Consider the following 19,178-nt stretch of genomic DNA (forward strand, 5'->3'; position numbering starts at 1 on the left):
ACGTCCAACTCAGCATCTCTCCCTCCCTCCTCGCCCTTAAAAGTATTAGTTAAGCCTTCTGAAGTTCCTGATTACACAAAAGATGCCACCATTCAGCAGCCCATTGAAGGCTTGCGTAGCTCGATCTAATCTAGCCTCCCTGCAGAGAAATAAACTGGGACACAGGCAGTAATGGCAAGCAATATTTTCTGTGGCGATTAAAGGCCAACATCAGCATCTCCTACACAGTATAGGACAGGGCTGTCCAAATTCCAAGAGACTGATCTACTCCCACTATAAAAAACAACAACTGGCAGTGATCAAAGTTGTTGAGCTTTCTTTAGGGAGCCAATACTTTTTTTGGGGGGGGGTAATTTGACGAGGGTCCCAAGATCAACCATGGACCAACCTGTTAAGACAGCCCTGGTATAGGATTCTCAAGGGTTTCTTGGCCAACAGAGTATCTGCAAGCAAGGCTGCAAGCTTTTATCAAGGTTGGCAAGTAAGGGGCCAGGCAACATTTCTGAGGAGTCAGATATGGGCTGGGGAGAGGTTCAAATTGCTAACACCAGTTTAGTGGGAGCAAGGCTTCCTTTCTTATTTTCCTTTTGGCTTTTTAGGGGCCCAACCATCCTCCATGCCTGTAACATGAGTGAGATCCCAGTTCAGTCTCATTGGGAAACTTGAGACAAGAAGCACCTTTGATGAAACAGGTGTAATGGGGAAATATATAACATTTGAACTCAGTGGCACTTTATTGTCATAACAAATACAAAAAAAAAATGGTCTACAGAATAATAATAAAAATGCAGACCTCTGGAGACATGATCAGCTTGGATAGAACATACAAAGCAAAACTAGCAGACCCTCATCTCAGCACCACCTATGTGGTGGCGTTCATTCATTCTTCCTTGGGGATTCTGCTCTCGCTCTCTCATTCAGAAATGGAAACAGTGACTTCACATCCCACCCTGTTGGTGCCTGCAAGTCTCTCGCTGGTTACAAAGGGACTTGCACTCATTTGACTCTGAGAAAGGCCACAGTCTGCAGGTACCAGGAACATCCACACAGACCCATCAAAATATATGGAACTTGCACAAAAGCTCTTGATGGGTTGTGTTTCTATTACTTTTGTTTTATTTGAGGTAGAAATTTGGTCCCAAAATTTATTATTTGATTGAAGAGGGCAGGTTCTATGCTTACCCCTAGATCAACTACCTCCTACCCACCCCCACCCCACTTTTTTTTTAACAGTCTATTAAAACATAACACGCCCCCCATGGACTCAAAATGTTTCTTAAGTGAAGAGCAACCCTTCACAAGTCTTTTAACGTTACAGTGCTTTTTCTTAAAAAAGCAGTAAAGTTGGAATACAAAAATAGAGCCTCTTTTTTGTTTTTTAAAAAACACAAAACAAACAATTATAAACAACTAGATCAAGTTTGGTTTCCCCCTCTTCTTCCACCCTCGTTTTAATTATCATCACAGGTTAAGTCTCTAGGCATTGTCCATCAGTTAAAAGTCTCTACAGAATGTCCTCCAACAAAAAAAGGGAAAGGAGGGTGGACCCAAGTGGCACTAAGGAGGGTGGTGGGTCAGGGGGTGGGCTTGGGGCTGGAGTTCCGAGTCCTTTTACTCCTCCGGTTGAAAGGGTAATTGAGGAATTCGAAGCGTCTGTGAGGCTCTGTTGTTTGGTGGCCCTTGGGTAGCCTCTTCATGAAGTGCACCTCACGCTGATGCTGGCGAGTCTTGGAGCCCTTGCGGGGACGCCCCTTCCGGGTGAAGGCCATGTACCACCCTTCATACTTTGCGTTCTGCAATGCTGTGTAGTTGTTCTCCAGCACGATCTCGGTGAAGACACAGTCCTTGCCTTTGCCGTTGCTCTGCAGGTGGGAACAATAGGAGACAAGTGAATGGAGATGCCCTTCATCTTTTCCCCATGTCTTCCTATGGAACCAGAGCCAGGTTGTCCTGGTCTAAAAATAGGGGGGCTTGGACTTTGTAAGTAGTGATAGCGCTTGACCATGCTTTGAACACTGTTTGACCTGGATGCTATTACGCCAAGAATGCTTATTGTCTAACAAACATCCCCCAATGATGTACCAAAGGCACTGTTAAGTCTGTTTTATACTTTGTGTTATCCAGAACAGTCAAGGCATCCAATTCAAAGTTTGTGGGAACTCCAGGAATATAAATTACAAAACTGGGGGTATCCATGATTTAAGTATTAGTATACCACTAGTACTAATACCTCCTGTTTAGCTATCTAAACATTCAGTTCAATAAACACACATTTCCATAAATCCCTGGGCATCTGATATTACCTTATCCAACCTCGCAGGCACAAACTAAACAGTTCACATCGAATGATTTTCTCTAGCTATTTATTGGTTCGTGAAGTTGTCTCTGGCTAAAGTGTAATGTGTAGATCTGCCGTAATGTGTAGATCTATATTGAAAAGGCCTCCTTCAGAAGGTGCAAAGTGTCCTTAGCACTTATGAGAAAACTCGACAGACCTGGGATGTTGCTAAGGATTGCTTTGTTTGAATGCAAACCAACTCATGAGGGATGCATATAGGATTGTTTGGTGGCTCACATTCAACCCCAACCTGACACTTCACACCAACTGGCAAACTCAGAGGGGACTCAAGAGGAATCACCTAGATTGTGAATTTCTACTGTCCTCAGCCTTACACTGGCAAAGAGAGTGGATGGATTATGTGCAAAGATTATGCTTAATATTACTTGGAAATGTTCCCCACCATCCCACCTCCGCCCCACCGCCAGGATACTGCAGAGAAATCTGCAGCTATGCTCAGACCTACTTCAGCACACTCAAGCTAGGATTGGTTGACATCGTTGGCTGATAGAAGATATATAGCTAGTCAAACCATCAAGTACCAACCTAGTCAATACAGTGGTACCTCTGGTTATGAACCAGAGGTCCGTTCTTAACCTGAGGTACCACTTTAGCTAATGGGGCCTCTCACTGCCACCACACAATTTCTCTTCTCATCCTGGGGCAAAGTTCTTAACCCGAGGTACTATTCCAGGTTAGCGGAGTCTGTAACCCGAAGTGTTTGTAACCCGAGGTACCACTGTACCTGAGAAATGAGGCAAGGGCAACAAGCACTCAAATAATTATTGGAATGCAAGCAATGCAGCCACCTGTCCCCTGATTGATTCTAATCAGGAACAGATCACACAAGCAGCACCCAGGACAAAAGTAAAAGGAAGAACAGGACATCTAGGTTGAGGAAAGCTAAGCTGTTGGAAGGTCATATGGTTAATTATCCATGGCTGAGCAAGTAATTCTACAGAGAGGAGAAACTGCAAGGTCACTGCTGGCAAAGCAAAGTAAGTGCTTACACAGGAAGGAGCATAGGAAATTGCCTTAAACAGAGTTGGGCTATTGCTCTGTATAGCTCAGGCTTCCTCAAACCCGGCCCTCCAGATGTTTTTGGCCTACAACTCCCATGATCCCTAGCTAGCATGACCAGTGGTCAGGGATGATGGGGACTGTAGTTTCAAAACATCTGGGGGACCGAGTTTGAGGAAGCCTGGTATAGCTCAACATTGTGTTTACATTGATTGGCAGTGTCTCTCCAGGGTTTCAGAGAAGGGTCTTTCACAGCCCTTTCTGAAGACTGAGCCTAAGAGGGACCATTTACATGTAAAGTGTGCACACTACCACTGAGCTACAGACATTCTCTGCCTTTGTGGCTTGGTTTATCCCAGGGGAAAATTTAAATATATATTCTGCACTATAGTAGTAGTGCAATGAACATAATTTGATGATATATTCTTCCACTAGGACACTAGGGCTTTTGTGGACTGTTTTGGTAGAACTAGAACTATTTTTGCAAATGCTGATGGACCAAAAAAATAAACATTTTTCTAGATGCCTCTGAATACCAGCTGCTAGTAATCCTAGGTGGGCAGAGTGCTATTGCACTCATGTCTGGCTTGCAGGCTTCCCATTGGCATCTGGTTGGATGCTGTGAGAACGGGATGCTGGACTCATCTTATGTTCTTAGACAGGTGCTAGAAAAGTGGAGTTGCTTCATATGGGCATTCTTTAAAGGTAAACCCAAGGCTATAATGTGGGGCGGTAGAGAACAATGTTTCAGTGCTGGATGCTGAGAGAAGCAAGCTGCTTTTTCAGCCCCCAGCATGGAAGCCAAGGAAGTTGCTGGTGGAAGAAGAGAGCAAGCACTTCTCCAATGAACAGCCCACTGTGTTTTTGTGTTGGGTAATAAGAGAAGAGAAGGGGGAGAAAGGAATAGGAGTGGGCAGCAGAATAAGAAAAGGGGTGTTACTACTAGTTTGCAGCCCCTGAGCATGTTCCTCAAGCATGTGACCCTTGAGTTTAAAAAGGCCCCCTACCACTGCTGTAAAGTCTAATTCAATCATGCTTTTTTCTCTCTCACTCTTGGTAGCAAACACATTCTAAGTTCTGCTTCCAAGAAGTCTTAGATCTGTGCTCAGGGCCAGTTTACACACATCAGCAAAATCAGCTGGTAAAGCTTTTCCTGAACTGTATCATTTCTTATTACAGCATATTGAAATGCTTTTTCTGAAAGCAAAAACTCCCCAAACACCATGTTACAAAGAAGACCAACAGTGCCATCCTAAATAAGTTTATTCAGGAGTCGCCAAGTTCAATGGATCTTACTCCATAGTATGCTTGATTAGGGCTTGGACAATTTGTTTTCTTTCTTCGCAGTGGGAGAAAATGTCTCCTAGCTAGCATCTTTGAACAGTGAAACAGTTTATTTGACAAGTAGGGGTCAGATAAAGGAGATGCTTGAGGATAGAGTGGAGAGGAGACCTTCTAGGCCAATTCTTGGGTTTTCATCTGGTTTAGTGTATTCTGCTTTTTTTAATTGATCAAAGGGTGTGATGCATTTAATATGAAACAGCAACACTGCATGTGCATAAGTGGTAAACCATACAAATACAGAGCAGGTTACCACAGCAAATCATCAGATCCTAACTGGTTTTTGGATAGTATATTGTTTTTTATATAGTATATTGCTTTGGTATTTTCATTTATTATTTGCATGGTGGTTGTGTTTTGGTGAACAGTTATGAGCATCCCAAACTTGTGCATGTTAATAGGAGAGGAGGGAGAGGAAGGCGAGACTTTTGTTATCAGAAATGGGCTTAAGTTGTGGGATGGCAGATTTTAGGAAAAATTGTCTTAGTGGTAGGAACACTTCCTCATTGGAACGAATCACAAAGGGAGTTGCCCAGCTTTTCCTTCCTAGAAACCTTCTGTCCGAGACTGGACAGCCATTTGCTGGGGATGCTCTGACACTAATGAATAGATAGATGATAGATAGATAGATAGATGATAGATAGATAGATAGATAGATAGATAGAGGTGATAAAGATAGATAGATGATAGATAGAGATGATAGATAGATAGATAGATAGATAGATAGATAGATAGATAGATAGATAGATAGATAGATGATAGATATAGATAGATAGATAGATAGATAGATAGATGATAGATAGATAGATAGATAGATAGATAGATAGATAGATAGATAGATGATAGATAGAAAATGTAATCTAATGTATTTCCTGCATATGTAATTGACTAGGGGGTTGTCTAAAAGACTGCCCCCTCCCCAACCCAATGAATATATGATTCTATGAATGTCACAGGCTCTATCAAATAGGTGCCTGTGATGGTCTCACAACAACCCTGTATATTGTAACCTGAAGAGGAATGGAGGCAGTAGGTGGCATCGTGTTTCTCAGCAATACAGGGTTGCTGCTTGAGTGTTGGGGAAATGAGACTTCCCCTCCAATGGAGACATAACCTGAGAGAAAAGCCATCTGATACCTCCCATAGCAAGAGGTTTGTGTGTGTGTATGTTCAAGCCTTTTAAATTGTCTGCTACTTCTGGCCATGCGAAGGAGGGCCTCCAGATACTTGCCCAGCATATTAATGATGGAGAAGAGTTGATGCAGCAGATTTTCAGTCTTGGAATGTTTTTGTCATTGAGGGTAGGCTGAGGCTGGAGTGGCGCTGCTCTAATGGACCAACCTCTACTGCTCCTCATCTTTAGACATTTGCTTGAATTGTGTGGTTCTGACTAACCACAGCAGTATCCACATGAAATACAGCATCAGCGAATGCGTGTGAACAAGCTCGCTTCTAGCTTCAGTTGTAGGCCCTTTTGCCCTTCCATTCCCATATTTTGTTCCTGAGAATACTGTCCTGCTCCTCCCCTTGTTGCACAGCAAGCAATTCCTACCCCGAAGCCCCCTTACCTTGCCAATCAGCTTTCCTTTCTTGTTCATGCAGATATAGAAGCCTGTCTCAGCCCCCTTGATTCTTACTCTGCTCCCAAATGTGTCGGTCTCCACAATGAGCTTAGCTGGAGTGGGAGAAGATGGCAAGAAAATGAGTCACATGAATATTACAAGATGGGCACCACATACAGCACTCCAAGAGGACAATTTGTCTTCTCGAATTAGCATTTTCTTAGGCAGGACGGACCACGCAACCAAAGGGAAGGGATGCTGTGTCCCTCCTTATAGCATTTGTTACAGTAATACATAGGAAGCTGCCTTCTATCAAGTCAGACTATTGGTCCATATAGCTCAGTATTGTCTACAATACTTTTCTGCCAGATAGTGGATGGTCCCAGTTCTAACTGGAGATGCCGGGGATGGAACCTGGGACCTTCTACATGCAAAGCAGATGCTCTAGCACTGAGCTATGGCCCTCCCCTAAGAAAAGGATCAGGGTGAACTAATTATAAGACCAAGTGTCACAGTCAACCTTGGCCAACCCTTCAAAAGTGACCTGCTAGTGATGGGTGTGGCCAAAAATGGGCATGTCTAGTGCCCCATACCCTGTCTTTTAAACACACACATACAAACACACATCCCTCTCACCTCCCTGCACATCAACTGAGGAAGAGAGCTATTGCCTCCTCTCCTCTCATCAAATGATTGATTCAATGGCTAGGGTAGGAGGTGATTTGCATCCCTCCCACCATCAAGGAACTAGGCTCTCCTCACCCAAGTGCTGTCTATTTTAAGTTTCTTTTCTTTTTGCTGCCACTGCCATCAAAATCAGTGGAAAAGCCTGGAAAAAATGTGGTGTACACAGTCACTACATGTACTGGGTGGCTCCCTGATTGTTCACCCATAGTAGTAGCAGCAACAAACAAACAATGGTGCTTCCATTCAAAGGTTGCAAAATCTCTTTCTTACTTATTACTTATTTATAAAAAATATTTCTATACCGCTGTATGATAAAAAATATATCACAATGGCTTACAACGATATAAAAACATAAAACCAGACAATAAAATCTTAGAAAGTTAAAAACAAAAGGAAATTAAAAACAAACATCAATAGACCATTGTGGGAGATGTATTCTTAATTGCCTGCATAGGCCTGGTGGAATAGAAAAGTTTTCAGCAGGTGTTTCAGCAGTCCTGTTTCTTCAGGAAACGGACGTCTTAAATTCAAGCAATAGACAGAATCAGACCTATTTTCAAGAGTCGGCCATGCATGATGGCTATTGCAAGTCTTATAGCGCTGGATGGAATGTCTTATATACTTCCATTTCTGAAACCAATGGACTTCCAGTTGCTGTTTTGAGCAAAAGATCTCTTGTCCTCTCATTATAGAGAAATAACTGGGCACACAACACAGAAAGGCTACAGGACACAAGGTTAATATAAAGCCCGGGCCAGTAATTGCTTTAAATCATCCTACTTTAAAAGGACACACAATGATTTGGGCAGTAGCAGCAGGAAAATTAGTTTCTAATTTGGTATTTTTATACTTGGTCCCCTTGCTCTTCTTGTATCTCTTTTCTGTGTAGGTCAGGAAGCTCCATATGATCAGTTTAAGTCCTTTCTCTGTCTCTCTGCACTGATGCTGACTTTGCAGCTGGTAGAGGAAGCCAGGAAGGGTAAGGGCAGCCCCTTAATGCATTTCACCTTTGCGAGAGTTGAGAGGGCGTATTGATTTAGTCTCAGTTTTTTTAATGGAGGCATTGATTAACTTTCAAAGCAGCTATGCAAATCACAGATCAATGGCTCATCCCCTTCTTCTTGCCGCTGCAGGAACCCCAAAGAGATGGAGCCAGCCAGCCCCAAAGGGCCATCTCACCCATTCCAGCCCTTCTCTGTCATTGTACATGAAAGAGAGGAAAGAGAGCAACATTTCTGCACTGTGCAGCATTTTTGGTCAGTTGAATGGGAATTCAGAGTGTCCCAGGCACCAAAACTGGTTTTGCTCTTTATGACTTTAAAGAGAAGGTTTGCTCACAAGCCAGAACCCAGGTAGTCATTACTCTTGATGATGCTCAATACATCATCAGTACTTGTCTCCCATTGCTGTTGCAGTGCCAGTTATGATAAGTTAGACTTTATTCCTCTAGCAATGTCACATTATGGAATTGACCATGTCTTGGGTACAGGCAAAATGGTTCTTGTTTGTGATTCTCAATTTCACACATGTTTCACTCACACACAGAGAGACAGGAGGGAAGTCCAGTCTAGGACCATCTCATCCCATCACCTATTGTGAACAGGACAGGTTCAGGCAGTCCTAGGCTCATTTTGCTGCACGGAAAGCATTATAGTGAAATTTTTTTGACAAGGCACTGGAGAGGGAAGGGGTCCAATCCCTCACATGTCCCCTTTGCTCTTAGAAAGAGACTCTGCTCCTCCTTTCTCTGCTACCAAGGCAGGCCCAGATTTAATGCACCTGCCACCATCATGGATAGTTTTGAGAGTCTATCTGCAGAATGGGCCAGAAGCTTTAATGATGGTAGCTTGGTACTTGGGAATCTGGGAGGGAGCAATGAGATGTTCTAGAGCGGGGGCAGGGAACCTGTACCCCTATGTTGCTATGTCCCATTAGTCTCAGCAAGCATGGCCAACGGTCAGGTATGATGGGAGTTGTAGTCCAGCAATAACTGGAGGGCTGCATGTTTCCTGCCCCTATCACAGAGCAAAGTAAAATGGTTTTAGCCATCACAACAAGTTGATCAGACTTAACAATGGAAGTGATTCGGTTATGCAGTTATATTGGAAGGATTGGCATACTCTAGGAGACACTGAGAACCCTGTGGGTCTCAACTGGACTCAACAAACCTCTGTCTCAAATCTCCAGCTGCAGCATGTATTTGCTGCTGCTGTGGCAGTGCAGGGAATATTTGTTTGTTTGTCAATTGATGTTTATATCCAATTTACTCAATAGAAGGCCTCTAAGGGGCTTGCAAAGAAATATCTAAAATATTCATTTGAAATAAAAATCAATAAAAGCAAACATTAAGAAAAAGTTAACGTAATTTTTATATACAAACAAAACCTGCAATTTTTAAACAATTGTACATAATAAAATTGTGTGTCAAAATTACATGCCTGGTAAAACCAATACCACAAAGGTGCCTGCCTAATATTAATGAATAGGGACTTCTAAAGAGTGAGTGCTGCCTATCTGAAAGATTGATTACTTGCAAGCATGTAGTGAACATTGTTTGGCGCTTGTAAAATGGCCAGTTCCATAGATTGAAGTGGTTCAGTGGGCACACAGGGGGTAAGGGAATCCTTCTAGTAAATAATGAGTCAGTGCCTTTCCCCCAAATTCTAGAGTCTGGGACCTACTATATCTGACAAGGGCTTCTGAAGAAAAAGTGATCCTGAGATTCATACACAAACCTTATGCATCGTCAAGCTATGTGTGGTCTGTGGTATTCATGCCTCATATCCGCAAATACAAAGCTGAAAACTCTAATCAGTCAGAGGAAGGATCAAAAGAGACCTTGAAATTTGCTGAGAAAAAGCAGCTTTCCTGCATCACCTTTGCTGCTGAATGATTCACCCACCCCCAATGCAAAACTCGAATGAGTTTGTTCTAATCATTAGGCAAAACATAAACACAACCTCTCCTGTTCTGCTTCTTGTGCTCAGCCAATCAGATGATAGTTTTTACAGCACATTTCCATAACACAAACACCTAGAAAGGCTGGATGATAGCACCTCATTATAAAAGAAGTGGAGCATTCAGTTTACCAAAAAGAGAAGGTGCTTCCAAAAGAAGCAAAACTGTCAAGTCTCAGGACATCAAGTAGAAATGCCAGCTAAATCCTCAAACCAAGGGATATATTCACCTGTGACACTAAGGGTGGAACTTCCCAGTAGGAAAAAACCCACAGGATTTCAAACTTTGCATGGGTTTCCATAATGCTAATATAGGGAGGGTATAGAGGAGAACTGGCATGGGGTGCTTAACCCTCCTCTAATTCTCTCCTGCAAATGTTCCACCTTCCCCCAGTCATTTTAACCCGTGTTTTCCCAAGAGTGGCTCCAATATTAGGAGTCAGCCTGGCTGAGGGAATTGGGGAGACTTAGGAAACTGTTTGCAATGACAACATGTGGATCTTCCCTAACACCAACATTTTTCATCTGGAATGTATCACCTGTGAATATTGCTAATGTGGGAGAGAAAAAGGAAGTGAGAAAGTTTTAAACAGAAGAACGAATTTTAGCTAATGAAGGTTTCTCATCTCACCTACAGACACAGGAAAGGGTCAAAGAAACTATTCAAGTTGTGAAAATGGGCAAAAAAATATAGACTTGCTGTCTGGTCCGATGTGGGCAAGCAAACTGATGAGGATCATTTTCCCACTTTGTAACCAGCTTAGCTCTTATGCAAGCCTCCACTAGGGTTTGGGTCACCAGCTGCTTGAGGTTTGGTTGAGGGACATTTTGGGTCCAGACTGTCTCACTCATTATCAGTGATGCTGGGCTTAATCAATAGCCAATTGTAGCACTGCCATGTTCCAGACAGCATCACTTCAAAACGCAATGGCCTTTTTACACCAGCAATAATATACTGTATTGCGATGATCTGAAAGTTAGGAAATTGTGATGTGCCTGAAATGGGAGGTTTTTTGAAGTAAGATGTTTAAATCCCTTGCAACAATCAAGCAGCTACTCTACATTTGATGTGCTATAAGCATTGTATGAAAAAGCATCAAAGATGCTTTTTAAATATCCTTCTTCTTGGGAAGAGAGACACTTCAGAAGCAGTTTGCAGTTCATTTGCAGGAGTAGACTTTTCTATTTCACTTATACCTTGCCCTTTGACCTTTGCAAGGCTTTTTGGCCCTTGACTTTGGCTGTGCACAAACCTCTCATTTTGCCCTTGTGATCTGGCTTCCTCAGGCAGGGCAAGGGGGCGAGGTATTTCCAATCTGAATAGGACCATGGGAAATCCTTCAGTGCTGTGGCCATGAAGCCAGTGCTTAAAAGGCGACTACACTCCACAATGCTTTCTCTTTTTAGCCATTCATGAGGACAACTTGAAACCTTTCTCAAGCTCTGCCCCTCTCCCTTTTGTCCTATCGATTTTACAAAGCTTGGAAGGCAGGGACTGTATCACTTGCTTATTTATTTATTTGATTTCCACCATATCTTTCAATCCAGAGTTGGCTTACAAGGCTTGTTCTACGGCCTGCCCAGTGTCTGACACTTTGTTAGAGCTAAATAAACAGGAGCAATAAAATCCAAGATGCAACAGTAACAAAGTAGAATAAATCAATGGTCTCAAACCTAGTATACCCGAGCTAATGGAAGCTGCATTTATGTATATAGCTAGGGGCTGGTTAAGATGCTTTTCTGGGGTATGTTATTTCACACGAACCTACAGCTCACTCCTCCATCACCACACACACACAACACTCATTTGGCAAAGTAGTGGGCCTGGAGCAAACCTGAGATGGATTATGAAGAGAAACAGTCTCTTCCTCTGGTGATGATGATGATAATTTGTACCCCGCCCATCTGACTGGGTTGCCCCAGCCACTCTGTGCAGCTTCCAATGTATATAAAAATATAATAAAACATTAAACATTATTAAAAAAAAACCTTTCCTATACAGGGATGCCTTCGCATGTCTTCTAAAGAATAATAATAATAATTGGGGTACAAAGCATCCAACAAATATTACAGCGTAGATGGGCAAAAGGAAAACTAGATTTGGATGGGCAGGATCCTAAAGTAACAGGCCCTGGATATTTGACTTCAATAAAGAGAGTTATGGATCATAGAAACACCAGTGGATCCATACTATTTCCCACAGAAATTCATCCTATTACATATTCAGCACCAGATATATGTTCTGCTCTCATTCTCATAAGAACATAAGACTGAGCCTTGTTTGATCAGGCCAAAGTCCCATCTGGTCTTGCATCCAGTGTTCCACAGTGGTGGACCAGATGCCTATGGAAAACTCGCAAGAAGGACATGAGGGCAAAAGTCCTGTCCTACTGTTGTTCCCTAGTGACTGGCATTCAGAGGTATACTGGAAGTAGTACACAGCCATCAGGACTAGCTTCTGTTAATAGCTGAATTTGTCTAGTCTCTTTTTAAATGCCATCCAAGTTGGTGGCAATTACCACGTATTGTGGTAGCAAATCCAAGAGTTTATATATTGTGTGAAGAAATGCATCCATTTGCCTTTCCTAAATCTCCCACCATTCAGACCCAACTTTCTTCACACAATGCATAATTTTACAAACTTTGATCATGCCCCCTACCCACTTGGCTTTTTGTAGTTGGGGGAGGGGGGGACAGCCTCAAACACAGCAACCTTTCCTCATAGGGGAGTTGTTTCTGCCCTTTTGATCATTCAGGTCCCAACTCTAGGAACCAGCATGTTTTGTCTGTGAAAGGCCAGGACCTCACCACAACATTATTATTCTCCTCAGCTTCTCTGAGGCAAAATAACTATATTTCCTCAACAGGGGCCAACATCCACAATATTAACAATAGTGGAAGATGGCTTGACACACGTGCACAAGGAAAGATTAGAAAACAACTGTGTCAGTAGTCGGGGATTCACCAGCAGTAATGAAAACAGTTATCTAAACTAAGCCTTTAGACTAGGCCCCAAGCCTTGGTGGTCCAAGCCCTGGTAGAATGGCTGCTTCCCTCCCCGTCTGCACACTGTGCTGTGTATGAATGACAACATCACATCACTTCTTCCGACCCATTACAACCCCGTTAATTTTAGCACTTCTCCTTCCTATAAAATATTAACATCTGTAAGTCCCCGTCTCCCCACCCCCTGCCAAAGAGCAATTGGACCCCCGACTCCTCTTCATTGAGCCACATAGACAAGGTCCCCTTATTTATCTGTCTTTGGGGGGCACGAGCGAGGGAGGTCGATCAAGAGAGCAGTAAAAGGTTTAAAGAGCATCAATTTCCATGCTCTCTTCTGCTGACTGATGGAAAGACACAGCCCTGAACGGAGGCAGAACAACACATGCTGCTGCTTCTCTCTTTCCCCCCCTTTTTTGTCCTTTCCACCTTTTCAAAGGCTCTTTCTGATTTATTGTCTGTTTGGTGGGCTTTGCCTTGCCACACGAGCCGCTTTGGTGACCGGCCTCCAGCACTGAATCGCTGGTCGCTTGGCAGGCCCTGCTGGCTTGGAACTCTGCTCAAAAGCAGAGCCGTGGATTCACAGTGGGGCAGGAAGGGCAAAGAGTTAAGTACAACTGGCCTACAAAAAGCCACAGCAGTGGAAGATGCATCCCAGGCCCCAGGCAGCACGAAAATATGTACGGCAGCCAGGTCCCAGTAGCAAATGCCAGCCGTCAACACAGCCAGAATCCAATACAGCAATTATCATTCACTTTCAGAACAATTTCCTTCTCATACAGATAAAGACCATTTTAATCCAGATTATGGACGGCTAAACAGAGCTCAGAGAGGTGGACCAAGGTTTAAGATGCATGGGGCTTTGCTCCTAATTAGAAAACGGAGAAAGATATTGACAATCAAGACAGATAACCAAGAAAAATGGACCTGACATTAAGTCAGCCGTAAAAATGTCACAGCAGAGAAAATGGTCATTGGCAGAAATAAATCACTTAAAAAGGAAAAATCTTCAGCGCCCCCCCCCAATTTCAATACTTAATATAAAATAAAGACTTGAGGTTTTAATATTTGATGTTAATGGTGCGAAAGGTTGATTTTGTTTGGGGTGGTGGGGGGAGCTTAACATTTTCAACTCTATTCTTTCACTTCAGTGACAGATTTATCCCAGAAAAATTATGTTTCGTGCTCAAACTTTGAAGGGAAAGTGGCTACGTAGATGCAGAAAAAATGCAGCGAGGCACACTTGATCCCCTAACTGGACTGCGAAGAGGAGAAAGTATTCAGGAAATGTTAAAAAAGGTGAAAGTAAGAAGAGTTTTAATAGCTCTTCCAGACATGGGGGTCTCTCCAGAGATTCATATAGAACAATCCTGAACCTCTATTTTAACATTTACAGACTTGCGACTCTTTTAAAACTTTACATCTGAAAAACTGCTTGTGTTCTCTCTCTGTTTTAGATCATTGCTCGGCTTGCTTCTTAGCTCTTCAAATGCTTAACCTTTTTATTATGTTTTAATAGGGGTCTTTTCTTTTTCAAGCTGTTTCCCTCATTTCATTCTAGCCTCTCTTAACATTGTCATTTAAATCTAAAGTAATCTCTCTTTTTATATAAGACATTTAAGTGGGAGGGGGAAGTTTGTTTGTGGAACAAACTGGTCTCCTTCAAATCATGGTTGCTTTAAGGCTGGCATGCTTTGCTTGAAAGGTTAAAAATACATCTTTGTACATGTAGAACCCACTTAGCCCCAACTATTAAAGTTCATTCTGAAATCTTCAGTCAGCCCAAAGCTATATGAGAGGATGAATGTTTGCAGCAGTTTAGTTGTAAGTGAAAAGGAGAAATCACATCTAATGTGGAAGGCTAGGAAATCTAAGCAGGATGCATACTGCATGTACAAATATGTATGTGCAACGTAAGGATGCATGCATTTTTGCCAGCACACAGAAAATAAAGGAAGTCGGAGGTTTCAGAATGTCAGCTAACCTTGTCCGGTGTCTCACATATGCAAGGAAAGGAGCTCAAAGACTTACAGTTTATTGAAGCCACAGTTTTGCACCTTGTCCTCTTGTATATGGCTTGAGCATTTGAAAGAGTAATTAACACTTACGATCTAAGTTATTTAAAACTTCCACGCTGCTCAGGGCTCCCCTGCCATACCCCCTTTATTTTAGAGAACAAGAGGATCTGCTGCCAGGTCCTCCCATGCATCCCACAGATTTGTGTTTGCTGCACTCAGAGACTGAATACAGTTGGTGACAATCTCTGCCTAAGACTCTGGGAAACTCTGGGGCTTCGAATCACATCCTCCATGCTTCCTTGTTTCCGTATCACTGAGAGAGATCCTAGCTAGAGCTATGTTGCAGGAATGCACCAGCTATTTCTAATCTAAACAGTTTGGGCATCCCTCTTCTTTTCCGCTCCTCACCACGACCACAAAAGAAAAACGTTTTTTTAAATGCAACTCACCCCATCATCTGGGTGGTCAGAGAGATCAGGTGTAAAAAAATAAAACGAAACCCACACGCCTCCTCATAATCAGAGCTATCATCCTGATCCCCAGGGGGAAAGCAATGTACTATTATTACAAATATTGATTGCCACATTCTTCCATCGCAAGACCCCTGCCTTCTGAACACTTGTAATGATTTCTGGCTAACAAAGAGGACGGAAATCATTAATTACTGTGCTGCGCGCACCAGCACCCTCCCCCAGCCCTTCTGCCCGCATATTCAGCCTTACCATGAGCATCTCCATCCTCCGCCATGGCATTGATTTTCTTGTTGTCCAGGATTTGCACGTGCTTCCCACTGGTCCGACTGTACAGCTGATAGGTCCGGACGAGTCGCCGGCTTAGTTGGTCGGTCACCAGGCTCTGCTCCCTCACATGCTGTGTAAAATTAGGTGGGGACTGAACAGTTACCTTTAGGAAATTGAAAAATATACAACACACCATTATAATCTCTACTCCTCCGAGAAAGGCGCTCTCGGCATGTTCCTGGTGCATTTTTTAGAGCACTCTGAGCTGGTGCTGTGCAGAGCCAGGTTCGTGATAGGTCAGTATAAGAAACCCTGGCATGGATGAGAAATTGCAACCGCTACCTAGACATTTATTGTTGAGAATCAAGCATGGGATAAAGAAAACACAGGTGATCCTGGAACACTTGGGACAGAATTACAACCAGCACAGCTCCTCAGATTTCAGAAAGACTTGTGCCGATTCAAACCAGGTCGCAAACGCCATGGAGCTCAAGTAGGCTCAAGAAGGCTCTGCAGGAATCACTTTAAGGTCACCACCAGAGCAAAAATAAATCGGCTCCATCATTCATATCCGGCTCATTCCAGGCAATACAACATGCACGCGAGTGCGACGGACTTCTAGCTAGGTAATCATCCCAAGGCTTTCAATTACTGGGCTTGTTTCTGTGTCTTTGGTATTTGCTTTCCTGATCTTTCAAGTGGCCTGCTTGAGAGTTTTGCTTTGTGGGGCTGTAAGGGCCCTGTGCGCTGTGGACCAGAGTAACCAGTGACCAAAAGAAGAAGGTGGAGGGGGGGAGCAGCCATATTTTATCCCCCTTAAACAGGGATCAGTTGTGTCAGCAGCCGAGGCAGTTCGGAATTGTCTTTGCAGCTAATATTTACGAGCCTTTCCATACACATCAAGGCTGGCTATGGGTTTCCCACCTCCCCACCCACCCCCAGCCACACATTCAAAGTACTCGTAACCCTGTTAGCAGTAGATTCTGTTATGGAACAGTTTGGCGGGCGGGGGGGGCGGGGAGCGGCTATGTGTAGCTTCAGTTGTACAATGATATTGCTACTGCTCAGATCTGTTTCTCTCCTCTCTCTCACAGCCTGGTCTTAGGAGAATTCTTCCACCCCCTCCACATCTCCGATTCCTCTTTTAAGTCTGAAGGGGTTTAGTTTGCCCCTGACATTTATAAAGACGTATTCTGAGCAAATGTTGAGGAGATTTGTTCCTTTCAACCTCATGGGGTGGCAGTGTACGAAGTAACCCCCGACTCGTCTCTCTTTTTCCCCCACCCCACCCGCTTCCCATGTCAAATGCTAAGGTTATTCCATGCAAATGGGGAAAGTAACCTCCTCCTCAAAGCTGGAGTTTATAGAAGTCTTCCCTTGACAATTTTCCTTTCCTTTCCTTTGTGTCTCTCTGTGTGTTTCCTACAGAAGGTTCTTTTGATAATATCTCTGGATTCTTTTTCCAGCTCTGATGAGGGGACCATGTGGACACCCACATCACTCTTTGATTTCCATCTGACGCCCCCAAAATATTACAATGTAGCTTTTTTTTTTTTTACACAACTCCCATGTTCCTCCTTCACATTCAGAGTGATCTTTGTTACTCCAACTTACAAAATCAAGAGATCCTTGCAGTTTTAACTCGGAACCTTACACCTGTTATCTCTCTCTCTCTCTCTCTCTCTCTCTCTCTCTCTCCTTCACTCTCTTTCTTAGGGGAAATTGCATTTGTCTTTGGCTCTCTGGATTTGCAATCAATACTGCACCAGCAGGGTTATAGATCCCACAGTATCAGACTGTGTTGCTTAATATATTAGCAGCACTACCGATGGCCAGCAAGCTAGAGTTAATAATGGTTAGAATTTCCATCCCTTAAATATGATTAAACTTTTGAAAATCATAGCAACGGAGCAAAGGTGCTTGCAATTTCAGCAAACAATAACTACCTACCTACCCATCCATCTGCATACTTGCACAATGTCTGGCTAAACACTGCAGTACATTTTAAATTAATCAGCATCTATTTCTTGCCTTGGATTTTGCATGCTTCTCTCATGTCTGCGATTTCAATTTTTGAACCAAGCTTGCATCTACTTTCACTTTAACCAACCTCCTGTCGTTTAATTTTATCAAACACGTTATATTTAACGTTCTGCTACGTGTTTCAGTTGCTCCATCAAACGCTTCCCATCAAACTCCTTATCTAAACTTTTTCTTTTTCTTATAACCGCTTTCCGTTTCTTTAAAAAAAAGGATTCCTGAAAAAGATTTGGCCATGAGCTTCAAGCCCACCAAATAATGTCTTAAAGGATAAAAAGTAATAAAACAGTTTCCTTACCTGTGCCTGCAAGCAGAAAGCAAACAAGTGCAGTAGCCTAGAATGATGGGAAAGCGGAGGAAAGGGGGAAAAAACAAAGTAGATGGTGAGGTGATTTCGCTTTTGAAATGGAGCAGAAATAAAGATGGAAAATCAAGGGAGGTTGTTGGGGTGGTTGTTGTTTTTTTTTGGGGGGGGGGCAAGGGAAAGCGGGAAAGTCCAAAAAATCAGCAGTTACTTACAAATAGCTGAATATGGACGAAAAGAGATTCATCCTGAGCGGTTTCCCCCGGCGCTGGATCTTGGCCGGTTCCCGGGACGGTGGAAGGCTCCGCTTCTCAGCCTCCCTTCTCTCGCTTTGCGTTAAGCTCGCCGGTTGCTTCGGCTGCCTCTTCTTCCTCGCGCGTCTCTCCGCGCCCAGCTCCCCACGCGGCACTTGCCTCCCCGAAGCGGCTCGGTCAGGGCAAGGGGCTCCCTCGGCGCGGCCAGCCCATGCCCTCGAGAGCCGCCGTTGCGGAAGGAGATCGGGGCCGGGAGAGCGAGGGGAGCGCCGCTCTTGCGGCGGCTGCTCCGGGGGCCCAAGCGGCGAGGGCGCGCCCGGGGGTCGGCTGCGCTAGAGCCCGGCGAGGCGCGGAAGGGGCGCTCGGCTGTCAGCAAAGCTCCGGGGCAGAGCAGGCGCCCAGGCTGCGCTGACAGTTCCTGAGCCCCGGATCGCCGGCTGCGGAGAAGGAAGGCGGCCGGGCGGCAGGGAGGGCGCTGCGCCTCTCGCTCTCTCGCTCTCCAAGCGCCCGGGGGGCAGTGCGCACTGGTCCCTCCTCTTGTGCGCGGCTCGCCAATGTGCCAGCCCCTTCTCATCTGGCCGGGGATGGCCCTCCGGCAGACCCCCTCCTCTCTCCTCCCCCCCCGACGGGGGGGACCAGCAGGCTGCGCTCCGAGGCATCCCGAAGGCTATCGAGGAGGCACCTTCGGAAGGCGGGGGGGGGGGGGTTTCCTCTCGCTCACATAGAGACCCACGCAGCAGCTGTGCAGGGAAGAGGGGTGAGCTGATCACACACACATGCGCTTGTGCGTTGTGGCCTGTGCCCGGTGGCATCGCGCGTGTGCGTACCCACGAGGCTGCCCGGGGAGTGGGGTGGCGCGGATTCCCACGAGAGCCTCGGACGCGTGTGTGACGGGTGCCAAAGCAGCAGAAAGC

The 19,178-nt window shown here is 44.4% G+C and overlaps 1 protein-coding gene and 1 long non-coding RNA gene across 4 annotated transcripts; one reads left to right on the forward strand and one right to left on the reverse strand.

The window, feature by feature from the left end:
• Window positions 1-326: 326 nt before the first annotated feature.
• FGF8 (fibroblast growth factor 8) lies at window positions 327-18,767 on the reverse strand. 2 transcript variants are annotated; one of them, XM_083738068.1, is made up of 5 exons: window positions 18,226-18,767; window positions 18,005-18,041; window positions 15,649-15,796; window positions 6,268-6,374; window positions 327-1,862 (listed from the first exon to the last, which is right to left on the reverse strand). In XM_083738068.1, the coding sequence occupies exons 1-5, from the start codon at window positions 18,255-18,257 to the stop codon at window positions 1,575-1,577; spliced, it is 612 nt and encodes a 203-aa protein (XP_083594194.1). In that variant the 5' UTR covers window positions 18,258-18,767; the 3' UTR covers window positions 327-1,574. The 2 variants fall into 2 exon arrangements, with proteins under 2 accessions (XP_083594194.1, XP_083594193.1); XM_083738067.1 differs by having other exon boundaries at window positions 15,649-15,829.
• On the forward strand, window positions 7,658-14,445 carry LOC310844228. Of its 2 annotated transcripts, none has more exons than XR_014564016.1 (2): window positions 7,658-7,927; window positions 14,060-14,445. It is a non-coding gene; the product is annotated as an uncharacterized lncRNA (long non-coding RNA). The 2 variants fall into 2 exon arrangements; XR_014564017.1 differs by lacking the exon at window positions 7,658-7,927 and adding an exon at window positions 12,126-12,325.
• Window positions 18,768-19,178: the final 411 nt, after the last annotated feature.

Source organism: Podarcis gaigeae (genome assembly GCF_964106915.1).
Source record: "Podarcis gaigeae genome assembly, chromosome: 5".
Classification (NCBI taxonomy): domain Eukaryota; kingdom Metazoa; phylum Chordata; class Lepidosauria; order Squamata; family Lacertidae; genus Podarcis; species Podarcis gaigeae.